At 60.1% G+C, this 13,265-nt stretch overlaps 3 protein-coding genes across 3 annotated transcripts; 1 reads left to right on the top strand and 2 right to left on the bottom strand.

Moving 5' to 3' along the window:
* Positions 1-1,646: 1,646 nt before the first annotated feature.
* LOC128802643 (leucine-rich repeat LGI family member 4-like) lies at positions 1,647-8,974 on the top strand (the record flags this gene model as incomplete). The annotated part of the gene is given in 9 exon segments (XM_053969202.1): positions 1,647-1,718; positions 2,371-2,442; positions 2,725-2,796; positions 3,095-3,186; positions 4,339-4,509; positions 5,324-5,488; positions 6,553-6,710; positions 6,712-7,062; positions 8,007-8,974. Coding segments are annotated over 9 exon segments (1,456 nt in total), but the record flags the coding sequence as incomplete, so codon positions are not given.
* An 18-nt stretch (positions 8,975-8,992) lies between these two features.
* Positions 8,993-11,399, bottom strand: LOC128802646 (FXYD domain-containing ion transport regulator 3-like). Its single transcript, XM_053969204.1, has 8 exons — positions 11,349-11,399; positions 10,625-10,681; positions 10,340-10,369; positions 10,056-10,079; positions 9,694-9,768; positions 9,549-9,579; positions 9,239-9,283; positions 8,993-9,144 (listed from the first exon to the last, which is right to left on the bottom strand). Exons 2-8 carry the CDS (start codon positions 10,662-10,664, stop codon positions 9,099-9,101), a joined length of 291 nt encoding a protein of 96 aa, XP_053825179.1. The 5' UTR covers positions 10,665-10,681; positions 11,349-11,399; the 3' UTR covers positions 8,993-9,098.
* Positions 11,400-12,247: 848 nt separating this feature from the next.
* NOP10 (NOP10 ribonucleoprotein) lies at positions 12,248-12,907 on the bottom strand. The gene is made up of 2 exons (XM_053969203.1): positions 12,801-12,907; positions 12,248-12,603 (listed from the first exon to the last, which is right to left on the bottom strand). Exons 1-2 carry the CDS (start codon positions 12,852-12,854, stop codon positions 12,463-12,465), a joined length of 195 nt encoding a protein of 64 aa, XP_053825178.1. The 5' UTR covers positions 12,855-12,907; the 3' UTR covers positions 12,248-12,462.
* Between the last annotated feature and the right edge of the window lie 358 nt (positions 12,908-13,265).

Raw genomic sequence — 13,265 nt, 5'->3', positions numbered from 1 at the left:
TTGGGGTCTGAGGAGGGGGAGGGGCACGGGGGGGGGAGGGGCAGAGGAATTTGGGGGATTTTTTGGCTTTTACTGGGGGGAATTTTGGGGGCGGTTTGGGCGCTTTTAGGGCGGATTTTGGGGGTTTTTTTGGGGTTTTTTTGGGGGGGGATTTTTTTGGGGAATTTTTTGGGATTTTTACGAGGTTTTTTTTGAGATTTTTTGCGATATTTTTTGATTTTTTTGGGGTATTTTATTTTATTTTATTTTATTTTATTTTATTTTATTTTTTATTTTCCTGAGGATTTTGGGGGAATTTTCCCATTTTAAGGATTTTTTAGGGAATTTTTGGGGAGACTTTTTGAGATTATTTTTATTTTTCCGGGTTTTTTTGGGTGGGAATTTTCAGGGGTTTTTTTAGGAATTTTTTTTGCATTTTTCGGGATATTTTTGGGGGGGATTTTATTGGGATTTTGGGGGAATTTTTGTGGGGTTTTGGGATTATTTTTCTTGGCGTTTTCTCGGCTTTTTTTTTTTTTTTTTTTTTTTTTTTTTTTAGTTTTTAGAATTTTGGGGAGATTTAAAACAATTTTTGGGGCATTTGATTGGGATTTTTGTGGCGTTTCTGGGACTTTTTTTGTGGATTTCCTTAACTGGGTTGTTTTTTTTTATTTTGGGGCTTTTTTGGGGGGGATTTAAACAAATTTTTGGGGGATTTTAAACCGATTTTTGGTTGGATTTTATTGGGATTTTTGGGAATTTTTCCCTTTTTTTGGGAATTCCCCCCCCCCATGGCTCCCCTGCTCCTGTTCTGGGGGCTCCTCGCGGCCTCCGGGGGGGTCCCGGTTTTTGGGGGGGTCCCGATTTTCGGGGGGGGTGCCCAAAGGGGGCGTGGCCTGTCCCGGGGGCTGCGACTGCGACCGAACCAACGCGCGGTGCCGGGGGGGGGGCCGGGGGCGTCCCCCGGGGGCTCCCCCCGCGCCTGGCCACGCTGTGAGTGCCCCTGTCCCCCCCCCGGGACCCCTCCCCAATTTAGGGACCCCCCCCCAAAAAAGATTTGGGGTTCCCCGAGCTCCTTTTGCTTCCCCCTCCCCCCCCTCCCCCTTTTTACCCGCTCCCCCCCCCTCGGGGTGGGGAAATGGAATCGTCCGTGGGGAGCGCGAATTTGGGAGCCCCAAAATCCCCCCCCCGGGACCCCCCAAAAACCCCCCCAAATTTCGAACCGCCAAACCCCAAAGTCCCCTTAAATTCTCCCCAAGTTTCCCGAAAATTTTCCCATTTCACCCCAAATTCCCCCAAAACTCCCCCAATTTTCCCATTTCCCTCCAAATTCCCCCAAATTTCCCCAAAACTCCCCCAATTTTCCCATTTCCCTCCAAATTCCCCCAAATTTCCCCAAAAACTCCCCCAATTTTCCCATTTCCCTCCAAATTCTCCAAATGTTCTCATTTTCACCCAGAATTCCTCCCGAATTCCCCAAAAATTCCCCCAGATTCCCCCCAGTTCCCCTTTCCCCCCCTGATTTTTCCCATTTTTTTTCCTGATTTTTCCTGTTTTTCCCCCGTTTTTTTCCCGGTTTTTTCCCGTTTTTTCCCGTTTTTTTTCCCGTTTTTTTTCCCGTTTTTTCCCGTTTTTCCCCGTTTTTTCCCCATTTCCCCCCGTTCCAGCTCCCTGCTCCGCTGGGACATCGAGGCGCTGCCCCAGGGGAGCTTCCGGCACCTCCCGGCGCTGACCCTGCTGTGAGTCACCCCAAAAACCCCAAAATATCCCAAAATCAACCCAAAATCAACCCCAAATTATCCTAAAATCACCCCAAAACACCCCAAAACACCCCGAAATCACCCCGAAACACCCAAATTTACCCCCAAAAAACCCCAAAATCACCCCAAAACACCCAAATTTACCCCGAAAAAACCCCAAAATCACCCCAAAACACCCCAAAATCAACCAAAATCACCCGAAAATACCCCAAAATAGCCCAAATCACCCCAATTTATCCTCAAATCACCCCAAAATCACCCCAAAGCCACCAAAATGTCCCTAAATTACCCCCAAAATGCCCCAAAATGTCCCCAAGTGGCCCCAAAACCCCCCAAGGTCCCAAATTGTCCCCAGGTGTCCAAAAATTGCCACAAACTGTCCCAAAATTGTCCCCAAATGTCCCAAAATTGTCCCCAAAATGTCCCAAAATTGTCCCCAGATTGTCCCCAGATGTCCCAAAACGTCCCCAAATGTCCCCGATGTCCCCGATGTCCCCAAAATGTCTCAAATTGTCCCTAAATGACCCAAAATGTGCCCTCAGTGTCCCCAGACCCCCAGTGTCCCCCGCTGTCCCCTCAGTGTCCCCTCAGTGTCCCCTCAGTGTCCCCTCTGTCCCCGATGCTGTCACAGCCTGGTGGCCTCGGGGCGCCTGGGGAGCGTCGGGGACGGAGCCTTCGAGGGGCTGGGGGCGCTGGAGTACCTGTGAGTCACACTGGTGATACTGGTGATACTGGTTTGGACTGGTGATACTGGTTTGGACTGGTGATACTGGTTATACTGGTTTGGACTGGTGATACTGCTTGGACTGGTTTGGACTGGTTTGGACTGGGAGGGACTGGGAGGGACTGGTCTGTACTGGTCCATACTGGTCTGTACTGGTCCATACTGGTCCGTACTGGTCCGTACTGGTCCGTACTGGTGCATACTGGTCCGTACTGGTCCGTACTGGTCCGTACTGGTCCGTACTGGTCCGTACTGGTGCAGGTTCATCGAGGACTCCCAGCTCGGGTCCCTCCCCCCAGCCGCTCTCAGGGGGCTCCGGGGGCTCCAGTTCCTGTGAGTGTCCCCAGAGTGACCCCGGTGTCCCCAATCCCCCCAATGTCCCCTCTGTCCCCAATGTCTGCATGATGTCCCCAAATGTCCCCAAATGTCCCCTCAGTGTCCCCAGACTGACCCCGGTGTCCCCAAATGTCCCCTCAGTGTCCCCAAATGTCCCCTCAGTGTCCCCAGAGTGACCCCGGTGTCCCCAATCCCCCCAATCCCCCCAGTGTCCCCACTGTCCCCAGTGTCCCCAAATGTCCCCTCAGTGTCCCCAGAGTGACCCCAGTGTCCCCAATCCCCCCAGTGTCCCCAGTGTCCCCTCTGTCCCCGCAGGAGTTTGGCCGACAACCGCCTGGAGTCGCTGCCCCGCGGCCTCTTCCAGGACCTGCCCAGCCTCGGCCACCTGTGCGTGACAGCGGGGACAGCGGGGACACTGGGGACACTGGGGACACTGGGGACACTGGGGGGATTGGGGACACTGGGGACATTGGGGACACTGGGGACACTGGGGATATTGGGGACACTGGGGACACTGGGGACACTGGGGACACTGGGGACATTGGGGGGATTGGGGACACTGGGGACACTGGGGACACTGGGGGGATTGGGGGGATTGGGGACATTGGGGACACTGGGGACACTGGGGACACTGGGGACACTGAGGACACTGGGGACATTGGGGGGATTGGGGACACTGGGGGGATTGGGGACACTGGGGACACTGGGGACACTGGGGACACTGAGGACACTGGGGGACATTGGGGACGCTGGGGGGATTGGGGACACTGGGGACACTGGGGGGATTGGGGACATTGGGGACATTGGGGATATTGGGGACATTGGGGACACTGAGGACATTGGGGTCACTGGGGGGGATTGGGGACACTGGGGGCACTGCCCAGCCTCGGCCACCTGTGCGTGACAGCGGGGACATTTGGGGACCCCCGGTGCCACTTTGGTGCCACCTGGTGCCACTTGGTGCCACTTTGGTACTGCTTAGTGCCACTCTGGTGCCACCCGGTGCCACTCTGGTGCCATTTGGTGCCACTCTGGTGCCATTTTGTGTCACTTTTTGCCACTCTGGTGCCACCCGGTGCCACTCTGGTGCCATTTGGTGCCACTCTGGTGCCATTTTGTGTCACTTTTTGCCACTTGGCGCCACTCTGGTGCCATTTTGTGTCACTTTTTGCCACTCTGGTGCCATTTGGTGCCACTCTGGTGCCACTCAGTGCCCCGTGGTGCCACTCAGGTGCCATTCGGTGCTACTTGGTGCCACTGTGGTGCCCCGCGGTGCCACTCTGGTGCCATTTTGTGTCACTTTTTGCCACTTTTTGCCACTCTGGTGCCACTCGGTGCCACTCTGGTGCCATTTTGTGTCACTTTTTGCCACTCTGGTGCCACTCTGGTGCCATTTGGTGCCACTCTGGTGCCATTTTGTGTCACTTTTTGCCACTTTGGTGCCACTTGGTGCCACTCTGGTGCCACTCGGTGCCACTCTGGTGCCATTTTGTGTCACTTTTTGCCACTCTGGTGCCACTCTGGTGCCACCCGGCGCAGGGACCTGCGCGGGAACCCGCTGCGCTGTGACTGCGCGCTGCGCTGGCTGCTGCGCTGGCTGCGCGCCCGCCCCCGCGCCCGAGGGCAGCGCCCGCTGCCGCGCACCCCTCCCGCACCTGGGCACCCCCCTGGCCCTGCTCAGCCCCCGGCAGCTCCAGTGCCAGCGGCACGGTAACTGGGACGGACTGGGACCCACTGGGGGGGGACTGGGAGGGACTGGGATATACTGGGAGAAAGTGGGAGGGGGACAGGGAAGGGCTGGGAGGGACGGGGGGGGGGGGGGAGAAAACCCGACGGGTTTTGGGGGGGAAAATGGGGATCTGAGGGGGGAAAATGGGACTGGGATAGACTGGGTTATACTGGTTTGTACTGGGATATACTGGGAGGGACTGGGACAAACTGGGAGGGACTGGGGGGGAGAAAACCCCGGGGGTTCTGGGGGGGGGGGGGAAGTGGGACTGGGAGGGGCTGGGAGTGTCCCCAAGCTGTCCCCAGGGATGTCCCTGGGGCTGTCCCGAAACTGTCCCCAGGGATGTCCCCAAGCTGTCCCCGTGTCCCCGGCGCTGTCCCCCCTGTCCCTGGGGATCTCCCCAAACCATCCCCATGTCCCCAGGGATGTCCCCAAGCTGTCCCCCTGTCCCCGGGGATCTCCCCAGACCATCCCCATGTCCCCAGGGATGTCCCCAAGCTGTCCCTGTGTCCCCGGGGATCTCCCCAGACCATCCCCATGTCCCCAGGGATGTCCCCAAGCTGTCCCCATGTCCCCGGGGATCTCCCCAAACCATCCCCATGTCCCCAGGGATGTCCCCAAGCTGTCCCCATGTCCCCGGGGATCTCCCCAAACCATCCCCATGTCCCCAGGGATGTCCCCAAGCTGTCCCCATGTCCCCGGGGATCTCCCCAAACCATCCCCATGTCCCCAGGGATGTCCCCAAGCTGTCCCCGTGTCCCCGGCCACGTCCCCAGTGTGTCCCCATGTCCCCAGAGCTGCGGCCGTTCCAGGCGCTGCCCTTCTCGTCGCTCGGGGCCGAGCCCTTCGCGCTCGGGGGGCACCCGGGGGTGGCGCTGGCGCTGCCGGCGGCCGGAGCCTGCGCCCTGCTGGAGTGGGACCAGCTCGGGGGCAGCTTCCGCGCCCACAGCGTCGTCAACAGTGAGAGAAACGGGGGGAAAACGGGGGGGAAATGGGGAAAAGCAAAGGAAAAGTGGGGGAAAATTGGGAAAAATGGGGTGGGAATGGTGAAAATGAGGTGGAAAATGGTGAAAAACAGTGCCAGCGGCACGGTAACTGGGTGGAAATGGTTAAAAATGGGGTGGAAATGGTGAAAAAAACGGGTGGAAATGGTGAAAAACAGGGTGGGAATGGTTAAAAATGGGGTGGGGATGGTTAAAAACGGGGTGAGAATGGTGAAAATGAGGTGGAAATGGTGAAAAATGGGGTGGGAATGGTGAAAAACGGGGTGGGAAGGGTTAAAAATGGGGTGGGAAGGGTTAAAAATGGGCTGAGGGACATCAAGAGGAGCCCAAGGACACCAAGAGTGGTGGTGACACCCCAGCAATGGCCTTGGGGACCCCAGGAATGGGCTGAGGGTCCCCAAAAATGACCCCGGGGAGAACAAAGGAATCGCTCCGATGTCCCCAAGGTCCTCAAACGTTCACGAGGTCCTCAAGGTGCTCAGATGTCCTCAAAGGTCCCCAAGGTCTCCAATAACCACCAAGGTCCCAAAGGTCCCCAACATCTCCAATGTCCCCGAGGTCCCAAAGGTCCCATCGCCCCAACATCTCCAACATTCCCAACACCCTCCATATTCCCAATGCCCCAAAGGTCCCCAACATCTCCAATGTCCCCAAGGTCCCCAAGGTCCCCAGTGCCCCCAAGGTCTCCAATGTCCCCAAGGTCCCATCACCCCAATATCTCCAATGTCCCCAATGTCCCCAAGGTCCCCAGTATCTCCAATGTCCCCAAGGTCGCCATCACCCCAAACATCTCTGATGTCCCCAAGGTCCCCAAGGTCCCATCACCCCAACACCTCCAATGTCCCCAAGGCTCCCAATGTCCCCAAGGTCCCCAAGGTCCCATCACCCCAACACCTCCAATGTCCCCAAGGCTCCCAATGTCCCCAAGGTCCCCATGGTCCCATCACCCCAACACCTCCAATGTCCCCGAGGTCCCTGATGTCCCAGTGTCCCCTGCTGACGTCCCCTCGGTCCCCACAGGCTCCTCCCCGGTGGCCTGCCACCCCGTCCCGCTGGGTGACACCCTGCTGCTGGTGGTGGCCCAGCTGGGCGGCGGCTCCTGGGTGTGGCGCCGCTCGGGCGGCCCCGGCTCGGCCTTCGTGCGCCACCAAGCCCTGGGCTTGGGCCACCTGCGCCGCCCCCCACGCCGTGGCCGCCGCGCGCCTCGGCGGCCACCTCTACCTGGGCGTGGCCGACAGCTCCAAAGGCGGCACCAGCACCGTGTTCCGCTGGGCTTCCGGAGGCTTCTACCCGCACCAGACGCTGCGGCCGTGGCACCGCGACACCCACCTGGAGTTCCTGGAGCTGGGCGGGCGGGCGGCGCTCGTGGTGTGCAGCGCGGCGCGGCGGCCGCTGGTGTACCGCTGGAGCGGCGGCGGCTTCGTGCCGCACACGGACATCCCCCACGTGCCCGACGTCTACGCGGCCAAGCACTTCCGCGTGCGGGGAAGCGTCTTCCTGTGTCTCACCAGGTTCCTGGGGGACGCCAAGGTGATGCGGGTGGGGTTGGGCGGGGCATTGTGGGTTTGAGGGGGTCCATCAAGGTCATGGGGGGTCAGCAGGGTCAAGGGGCTATGGGGTTCCATCAAGGTCATGGGGGGTCAGCAGGGTCAAGGGTCCATGGGGTTCCATCAAGGTCATGGGGGGTCAGCAGGGTCAAGGGTCCATGGGGTTCCATCAAGGTCATGGGGGCTCAGCAGGGTCAAGGGTCCATGGGGTTCCATCAAGGTCATGGGGGGTCAGCAGGGTCAAGGGTCCATGGGGGTCCATCAAGGTCATGGGGGGTCAGCAGGGTCAAGGGTCCATGGGGTTCCATCAAGGTCATGGGGGGTCAGCAGGGTCAAGGGTCCATGGGGTTCCATCAAGGTCATGGGGGGTCAGCAGGGTCAAGGGTCCATGGGGTTCCATCAAGGTCATGGGGGGTCAGCAGGGTCACGGGTCCATGGGGTTCCATCAAGGTCATGGGGGGTCAGCAGGTGATGGGGGTACATTGAGGCCATGTGGTCATGGAGGTCCATCGAGGTCATGTGGTCATGGGGGGGTCGGCAGGGTCATGTGGTCAAGAGTGGTCACATGTGGGGCCACCGCAGTCACGATGGTCACCCCATGCCCATGGGGGTCCATCAGGGTCACGAGACCCCACATCTGACCCCCTGACCCCATTTGCAGGTGAAGTGCTGGGAGGGCCCCAACCCAACCCATCCCATGGTCCCATCTCCACCCCATGATCCCATCACCCATCCCATGGTCCCACCACCCATCCCATGGTCCCATCTCCACCCCATGGTCCCATCTCCACCCCATGATCCCACCACCCATCCCATGGTCCCACCACCCATCCCATGATCCCACCACCCATCCCATGGTCCCACCACCCATCCCATGGTCCCATCACCCATCCCATGGTCCCACCGCTGACCCCCCGCCGTGTCCAGGTGATGCGCTGGGAGGGCTCCATGTTCCGCGAGGTCCAGCAGGTGCCGGCCCGCGGCTCTCTGGTGTTCCAGCCGCTGGTCCTGGCCGGCCACCGCTACGTCCTGCTGGGCAACGACTTCGCCCCGAGCCGCGTCTTCCGCCTGGGCCCCGGTGGCCACCTGGAGCCCGCCCAGGACCTGCCCGCGCCCACCCCCCGTGCCTTCGTCCCCGTCACCATCGGCCACCGCCACTTCCTGGTGGCCTCCAGCTTCAAGGGGGCCACCCAGATCTACGCCCACATCACCGAGGACATTGGCACCTGAGGGGACATCCAGGCACGCGTGGTGGCCGCCCACGGGGACAGCCGGGCCCGCTGCCCTGTCACTGAGGACGTGGGGACGTCAGGGGACATCTGAGCGCGCGCGGTGGCAGCTGAGGATGGTGGCCACCACGTCACCATGGAGATGGGGACATCATGGGGACACGTGGTGGTGGCTGGTGGGACGTGAGGATGGTGGCCACCATGCCACCATGGAGATGGAGACACCAGGGGACATCATGGGGACAATGCGGTGGCATCTGGAGGGAGGTGGGGATGGTGGCCACCACGATGCTGTGGAGATGGGGACATGAAGGGGCAATGTGGGGACACTCTGGGGACACTCTGGGGACACTGTGAGGATGGCGGTGCCACTGCGGCCTCGTGCAGCTGCAGGGATGTGGGGATGTCCCCGTGGGCACGATCACCGGAGGGACACGGGGACATCGACCGGACACCAGCAGGGCCCTCAGGCCACCCTCACACAATGTCCCCAAGGCCACCGGCGACCCGATGTCCCCAAGGGCTTGTGTCACCTCCTGGTGCCACCACTGACCCGCTGTCCCCAAAGCCACCACTGATCCAATGTCACCTCGATGTCCCCTCCCGGTGGCCCCAATGGCCCCAATGTCCCCAAGGCCTCGTGTCCCCTCCCAGTGCCACCCCTGTCCCGCTGTCCCCTCCCCCAGTGACCAAAATCCGTTTTTTTCACCCATTTTTATTCCTCGCCTTTCTCGGGGACATTCGGGGACATTTTGGGGGAAACAAACCCGGTCCCTCCCCCTGTCCGGTGTCACCTGTCGGGGACATTTAGGGACACCTGGGGACAGCTCAGGCTCCTGCGGAGAGAGGGGCAGGGTCAGGGCGGTGGCGCTGTCCCAAAGTGTCCCCGAGGTGTCCCCAAGGTGTCCCCGGGGGGGAGGGGACACTCACCTGTCCCAGCCAGAGGTGACAGCTCCGGGGGGGGGGCGGCGGCGGCTGCGGGGGGGGGGGGGGAGAGGACACCTCAGTGTCCCCAAAGTGTCCCCAAGATGTCCCCAATCCCCCCCCAGATATCCCCAAAGTGTCCCTGAGGTCTCCAAGCCCTCAATGTCCCCAAATGTCCCCGATGTCCCCAACCCCCAAGGTCCCCCAAATGTCCCCAGATCCCCCAAAAGTGTCCTCGGTGTCATTCCCAAATGTCCCCTGATGTCCCCAAATGTCCCCAAATGTCCCCGATGTCCCCAGTGTCCCCAGGTCTCACCTGGCCTTGCTCCGGCACTTGCACTTCCCACCTGAGGGGACACAGAGGGGACATTGGGGACACCCAGGGGACACAGGGGGATGGCACAGGTGACACAGGTGATGTCACACAGAGGTGACACACAGGTGACAGAGGTGGCACTCACTGAGCAGGATGACGACCCCCAGCACGCTCAGCACCGCGGCCACCACGAGGCCACCGACGCGCAGGTGACACCAGTCTGGGACAGGGACAGGGACACCGTGGGGACACTGGGGACACCCTGGGGACACCTGGGGACACCTGGGGACACCTGGGGACACCTGGGAAAGCTGTGACACACCTGGGGACACCTGGGGACACTCTGGGGACACCTTGGGGACACCTGGGAAAGCTGTGACACACCTGGGACACCCTGGGGACACCTTGGGGACACCTGGGAAAGCTGTGACACACCTGGGGACACCCTGGGGACACCCTGGGGACACCTGGGGACCCTCCCAGTCCCTCCCAGTTCCCTGCACTCACCATACTGGAAGGGACTGGAGGCATCTGGGGGAAAAGGGAGGGGTCAGAGGGACCAGTACGGACCAGTACAAACCAGTATGGACCAGTACAGACCAGTATGGACCAGTATAAACCAGTGTCGACCACTATGGACCCCCCCTCCCAGTATAAACCAGTGTGGACCAGAATGAACTGGTACAGACCTTCCCCACCCAGTATAAACCAGTATGGGCTTTCCTTCCCAGTTCCCTCCCAGTTTGTCCCAGTCCCCTCCCAGTCCCTCCCAGTTTGTCCCAGTCACTCACCGGGGGGGTCCCCTCTGGCCAGAGACAGAACTGGGAGGGGGGAGGGGACACCAGTTAAAACCAGTTTGGGCCGGGAACTGGGCCCAGTTCCTCCCAGTAACCCCCGAAATCATCCCAGTTCAGACCAGTTCCCCCAAAAATCATCCCAGCCCCCCCCAGTTCCCTCCCAATTCCCTCCCAGTCCCTCCCAGTATAAACCAGTACCTCCCAATTCCCTCCCAGTCCCTCCCAGTATAAACCAGTACCTCCCAATCCCTCCCAGTCCCTCCCAGTATAAACCAGTACCTCCCAGTATCACCAGTGCCCGGAGCCGTTCCCGCTCCATTCCGTGACCTTTGATCCCTGGGGGGGGGGGGAGGGGACTGGGACAAACTGGGAGCAACTGGGAGGGACTGGGATGGAACTGGGGGATACTGGGAGGGGACTGGAGGATACTGGGAGGGGACTGGGAGCAACTGGGAGGGACTGGGACAAACTGGGAGGGGACTGGGGACAGGTGAGTCACTGGGATTCCTGAGTAGGGTGGGACTGGGACAAACTGGGGGGAACTGGGAGGGACTGGGAGGGGACTGGGAGGGACTGGGAGGGGACTGGGGGGGACTGGGAGGAACTGGGAGGGGACTGGGAGGGACTGGGAGGGACTGGCGGGGGATGAGTCACTGGGATTCCTGAGCAGGGTGGGACTGGGACAAACTGGGACGAACTGGGGGGGGGACTGGGACCAACTGGGGACTACTGGGAGAGAACTGGGAGAAACTGGGGGGTTACTGGGAGTTACTGGGGATTACTGGGGGGTTACTGGGATGGACTGGGGGGTTACTGGGATGAACTGGGAGTTACTGGGGAGTTACTGGGGATTACTGGGGGTTACTGGGGGGTTACTGGGATGGACTGGGAGGGACTGGGGGGTTACTGGGGATTACTGGGGGTTACTGGGATGGACTGGGAGGGACTGGGGGGTTACTGGGGGTTACTGGGATGGACTGGGAGTTACTGGGGCCCCACTCACCTTCCCAGAGCGGCCGCAGGGAACTGAAAATGGGGGGGGGGGGAAAGGGGGAATTGGGAGGGGGCGGGGCCAAGAAAGGGCGTGGTCAATAGAAGAGGTGTGGTCAATGAAGGGGGCGGGGCAGCGGTTTGGCCGCGGAGGGACTGGGACAAACTGGGGGATACTGGGATGGACTGGGGCGTACTGGGATGAACTGGGACGAACTGGGAATGGTACTGGTAGATACTGGGAGACAGACACAGGGGCAAATTGGGCTGTACTGGGATGAACTGGGAGGGACTGGAGGGGTTGAATGGGCTGTTCCCGCCTCCGCCATCTCCCATTGGCTGAGGCTCCCGCCCGTCACTGGCTCCAACCAATCAGCGCCCGGGAACAGAACCTGGAGGCGGCGCCATTTTAGTGACTGCGCCTACAACTCCCGTCATGCTCCGCGGCTCATATCGGCCCAATAAACCAGGACTACAAGTCCCGTCAGGCCCTGCACTCCGTCATGGCGCCCGTTATCCGCCTCCATGTGCCCCACAGGAGACCCCGAGACCCTGCGGGACCTCCGAGTGCCCCTCCGAGCCCATCCGGGACCCCTGAACGCCTCCTCGGACCCCCAAGTGCCCCAAGCCACACAGAGGCCTTCCAGCGCCACCTTCGGGACTACAGCTCCCACCATGCTCCGCGGCGCCCATCGCACGCATTCACTGCCATGCCTCTGTCTCCCGTGATGGCCCGCGGCTCCATAGAGCCCCATTATACCGCGCCTACAATTCCCATCGTCCCCCGCGCCCAATAGAGCCCCGTTATACCCGTGCCCACAACTCCCATCATCCCCCGCGCGGCACAGATTTCTCCACCCCAATGCCCCTCCAAAAATCCCTCCCCAGACCCAAAAATATCCTAAACACAGGAAAAAAAACACCCCAATTTATTTAGACACCAAAACTCAGACACCCTCGACCGCTCCATCCTTTACTATTTCATTTTCTTCTCCTCTTTAAAAGGTTCTTTTCATCCCATTTCAGTTCAGTCCGTTCGCATTTCCATTGGGTTTTCTTTCATGGCAGGGATGCCTCCGAGGATCTCGGGGCCATCTCGGGGGTCCGGGCGGGATTTCTGGGGCGCCTCAGAGCAGGGTCCGGCCTCGCTGCGTCGGCAAAACCCCGAAGCGCCGCTTCAGGGCCAGGCGGTGCCGGGAGAATTTATCATCGGGGGAGAAGCGAGCGGGGTGCGCCGAGCGTGTGGGGACCCCGTCCGGGGACAACTTCTGTGGGGACAGAGCGTCAGAGAGAGACACCGAGAGACCCCGAAATCCCCTCCCCTAAATCCCCCCCTTCAGCACACCCAAACGCGTCCGCATCGCTCCCAAACCGCACCCGGGATACCCAAACACCGCGGGTCCCCTCATAGTCCTCCCGAGATCCCCTCCGAACGTCCCCAGAATCCCCCGAAATCGCCCCGTACCCGCAGGGTGTATACGCGCTCCCCGCGCCCGTTCTCGTAGCACTGCAGGAACATGGCGGCGCACGCAGGACGCCACACCGGAAGCCGCCTCAGAAGAAACGCGAAAGAGGCGGGGTTTATACCGGACATCATCGAAGGGGTGATGGGAAATGTAGTCCCGGAATTACAGCTCGACCCAGTGGAAGCCAAGGGGGGAAATTTGGGGCAAAAAAAAGGAGATTTGGGGGAGAAAAAAGAGAAAAGGGGAATTTGGGTTAAAAAAAAAAAAAGGAGTTTGGGTCTAAAAAGGGGAATTTGGGCACAAAAAGGAGGAATTTGTGTCCAGGAAGGGAAAGTTTGGGCTCAAAAAGGGGGATTTGGGTCCAAAAAAAGGGGAATTGAGCAACAAAAAGGGGAAGATGTGTCGCAGACCCAAGCTGCCCCCACCTCAAACCTGTGCTGCCCTGACAGTCCCAAGGGAACCCT

The sequence above is a fragment of the Vidua macroura genome, unplaced genomic scaffold (genome assembly GCF_024509145.1).
Source record: "Vidua macroura isolate BioBank_ID:100142 unplaced genomic scaffold, ASM2450914v1 whyUn_scaffold_133, whole genome shotgun sequence".
NCBI lineage: Eukaryota > Metazoa > Chordata > Aves > Passeriformes > Viduidae > Vidua > Vidua macroura.
Note: the sequence above shows the minus strand (reverse complement) of the source record. Positions and strands in the feature narration are given on the sequence as shown.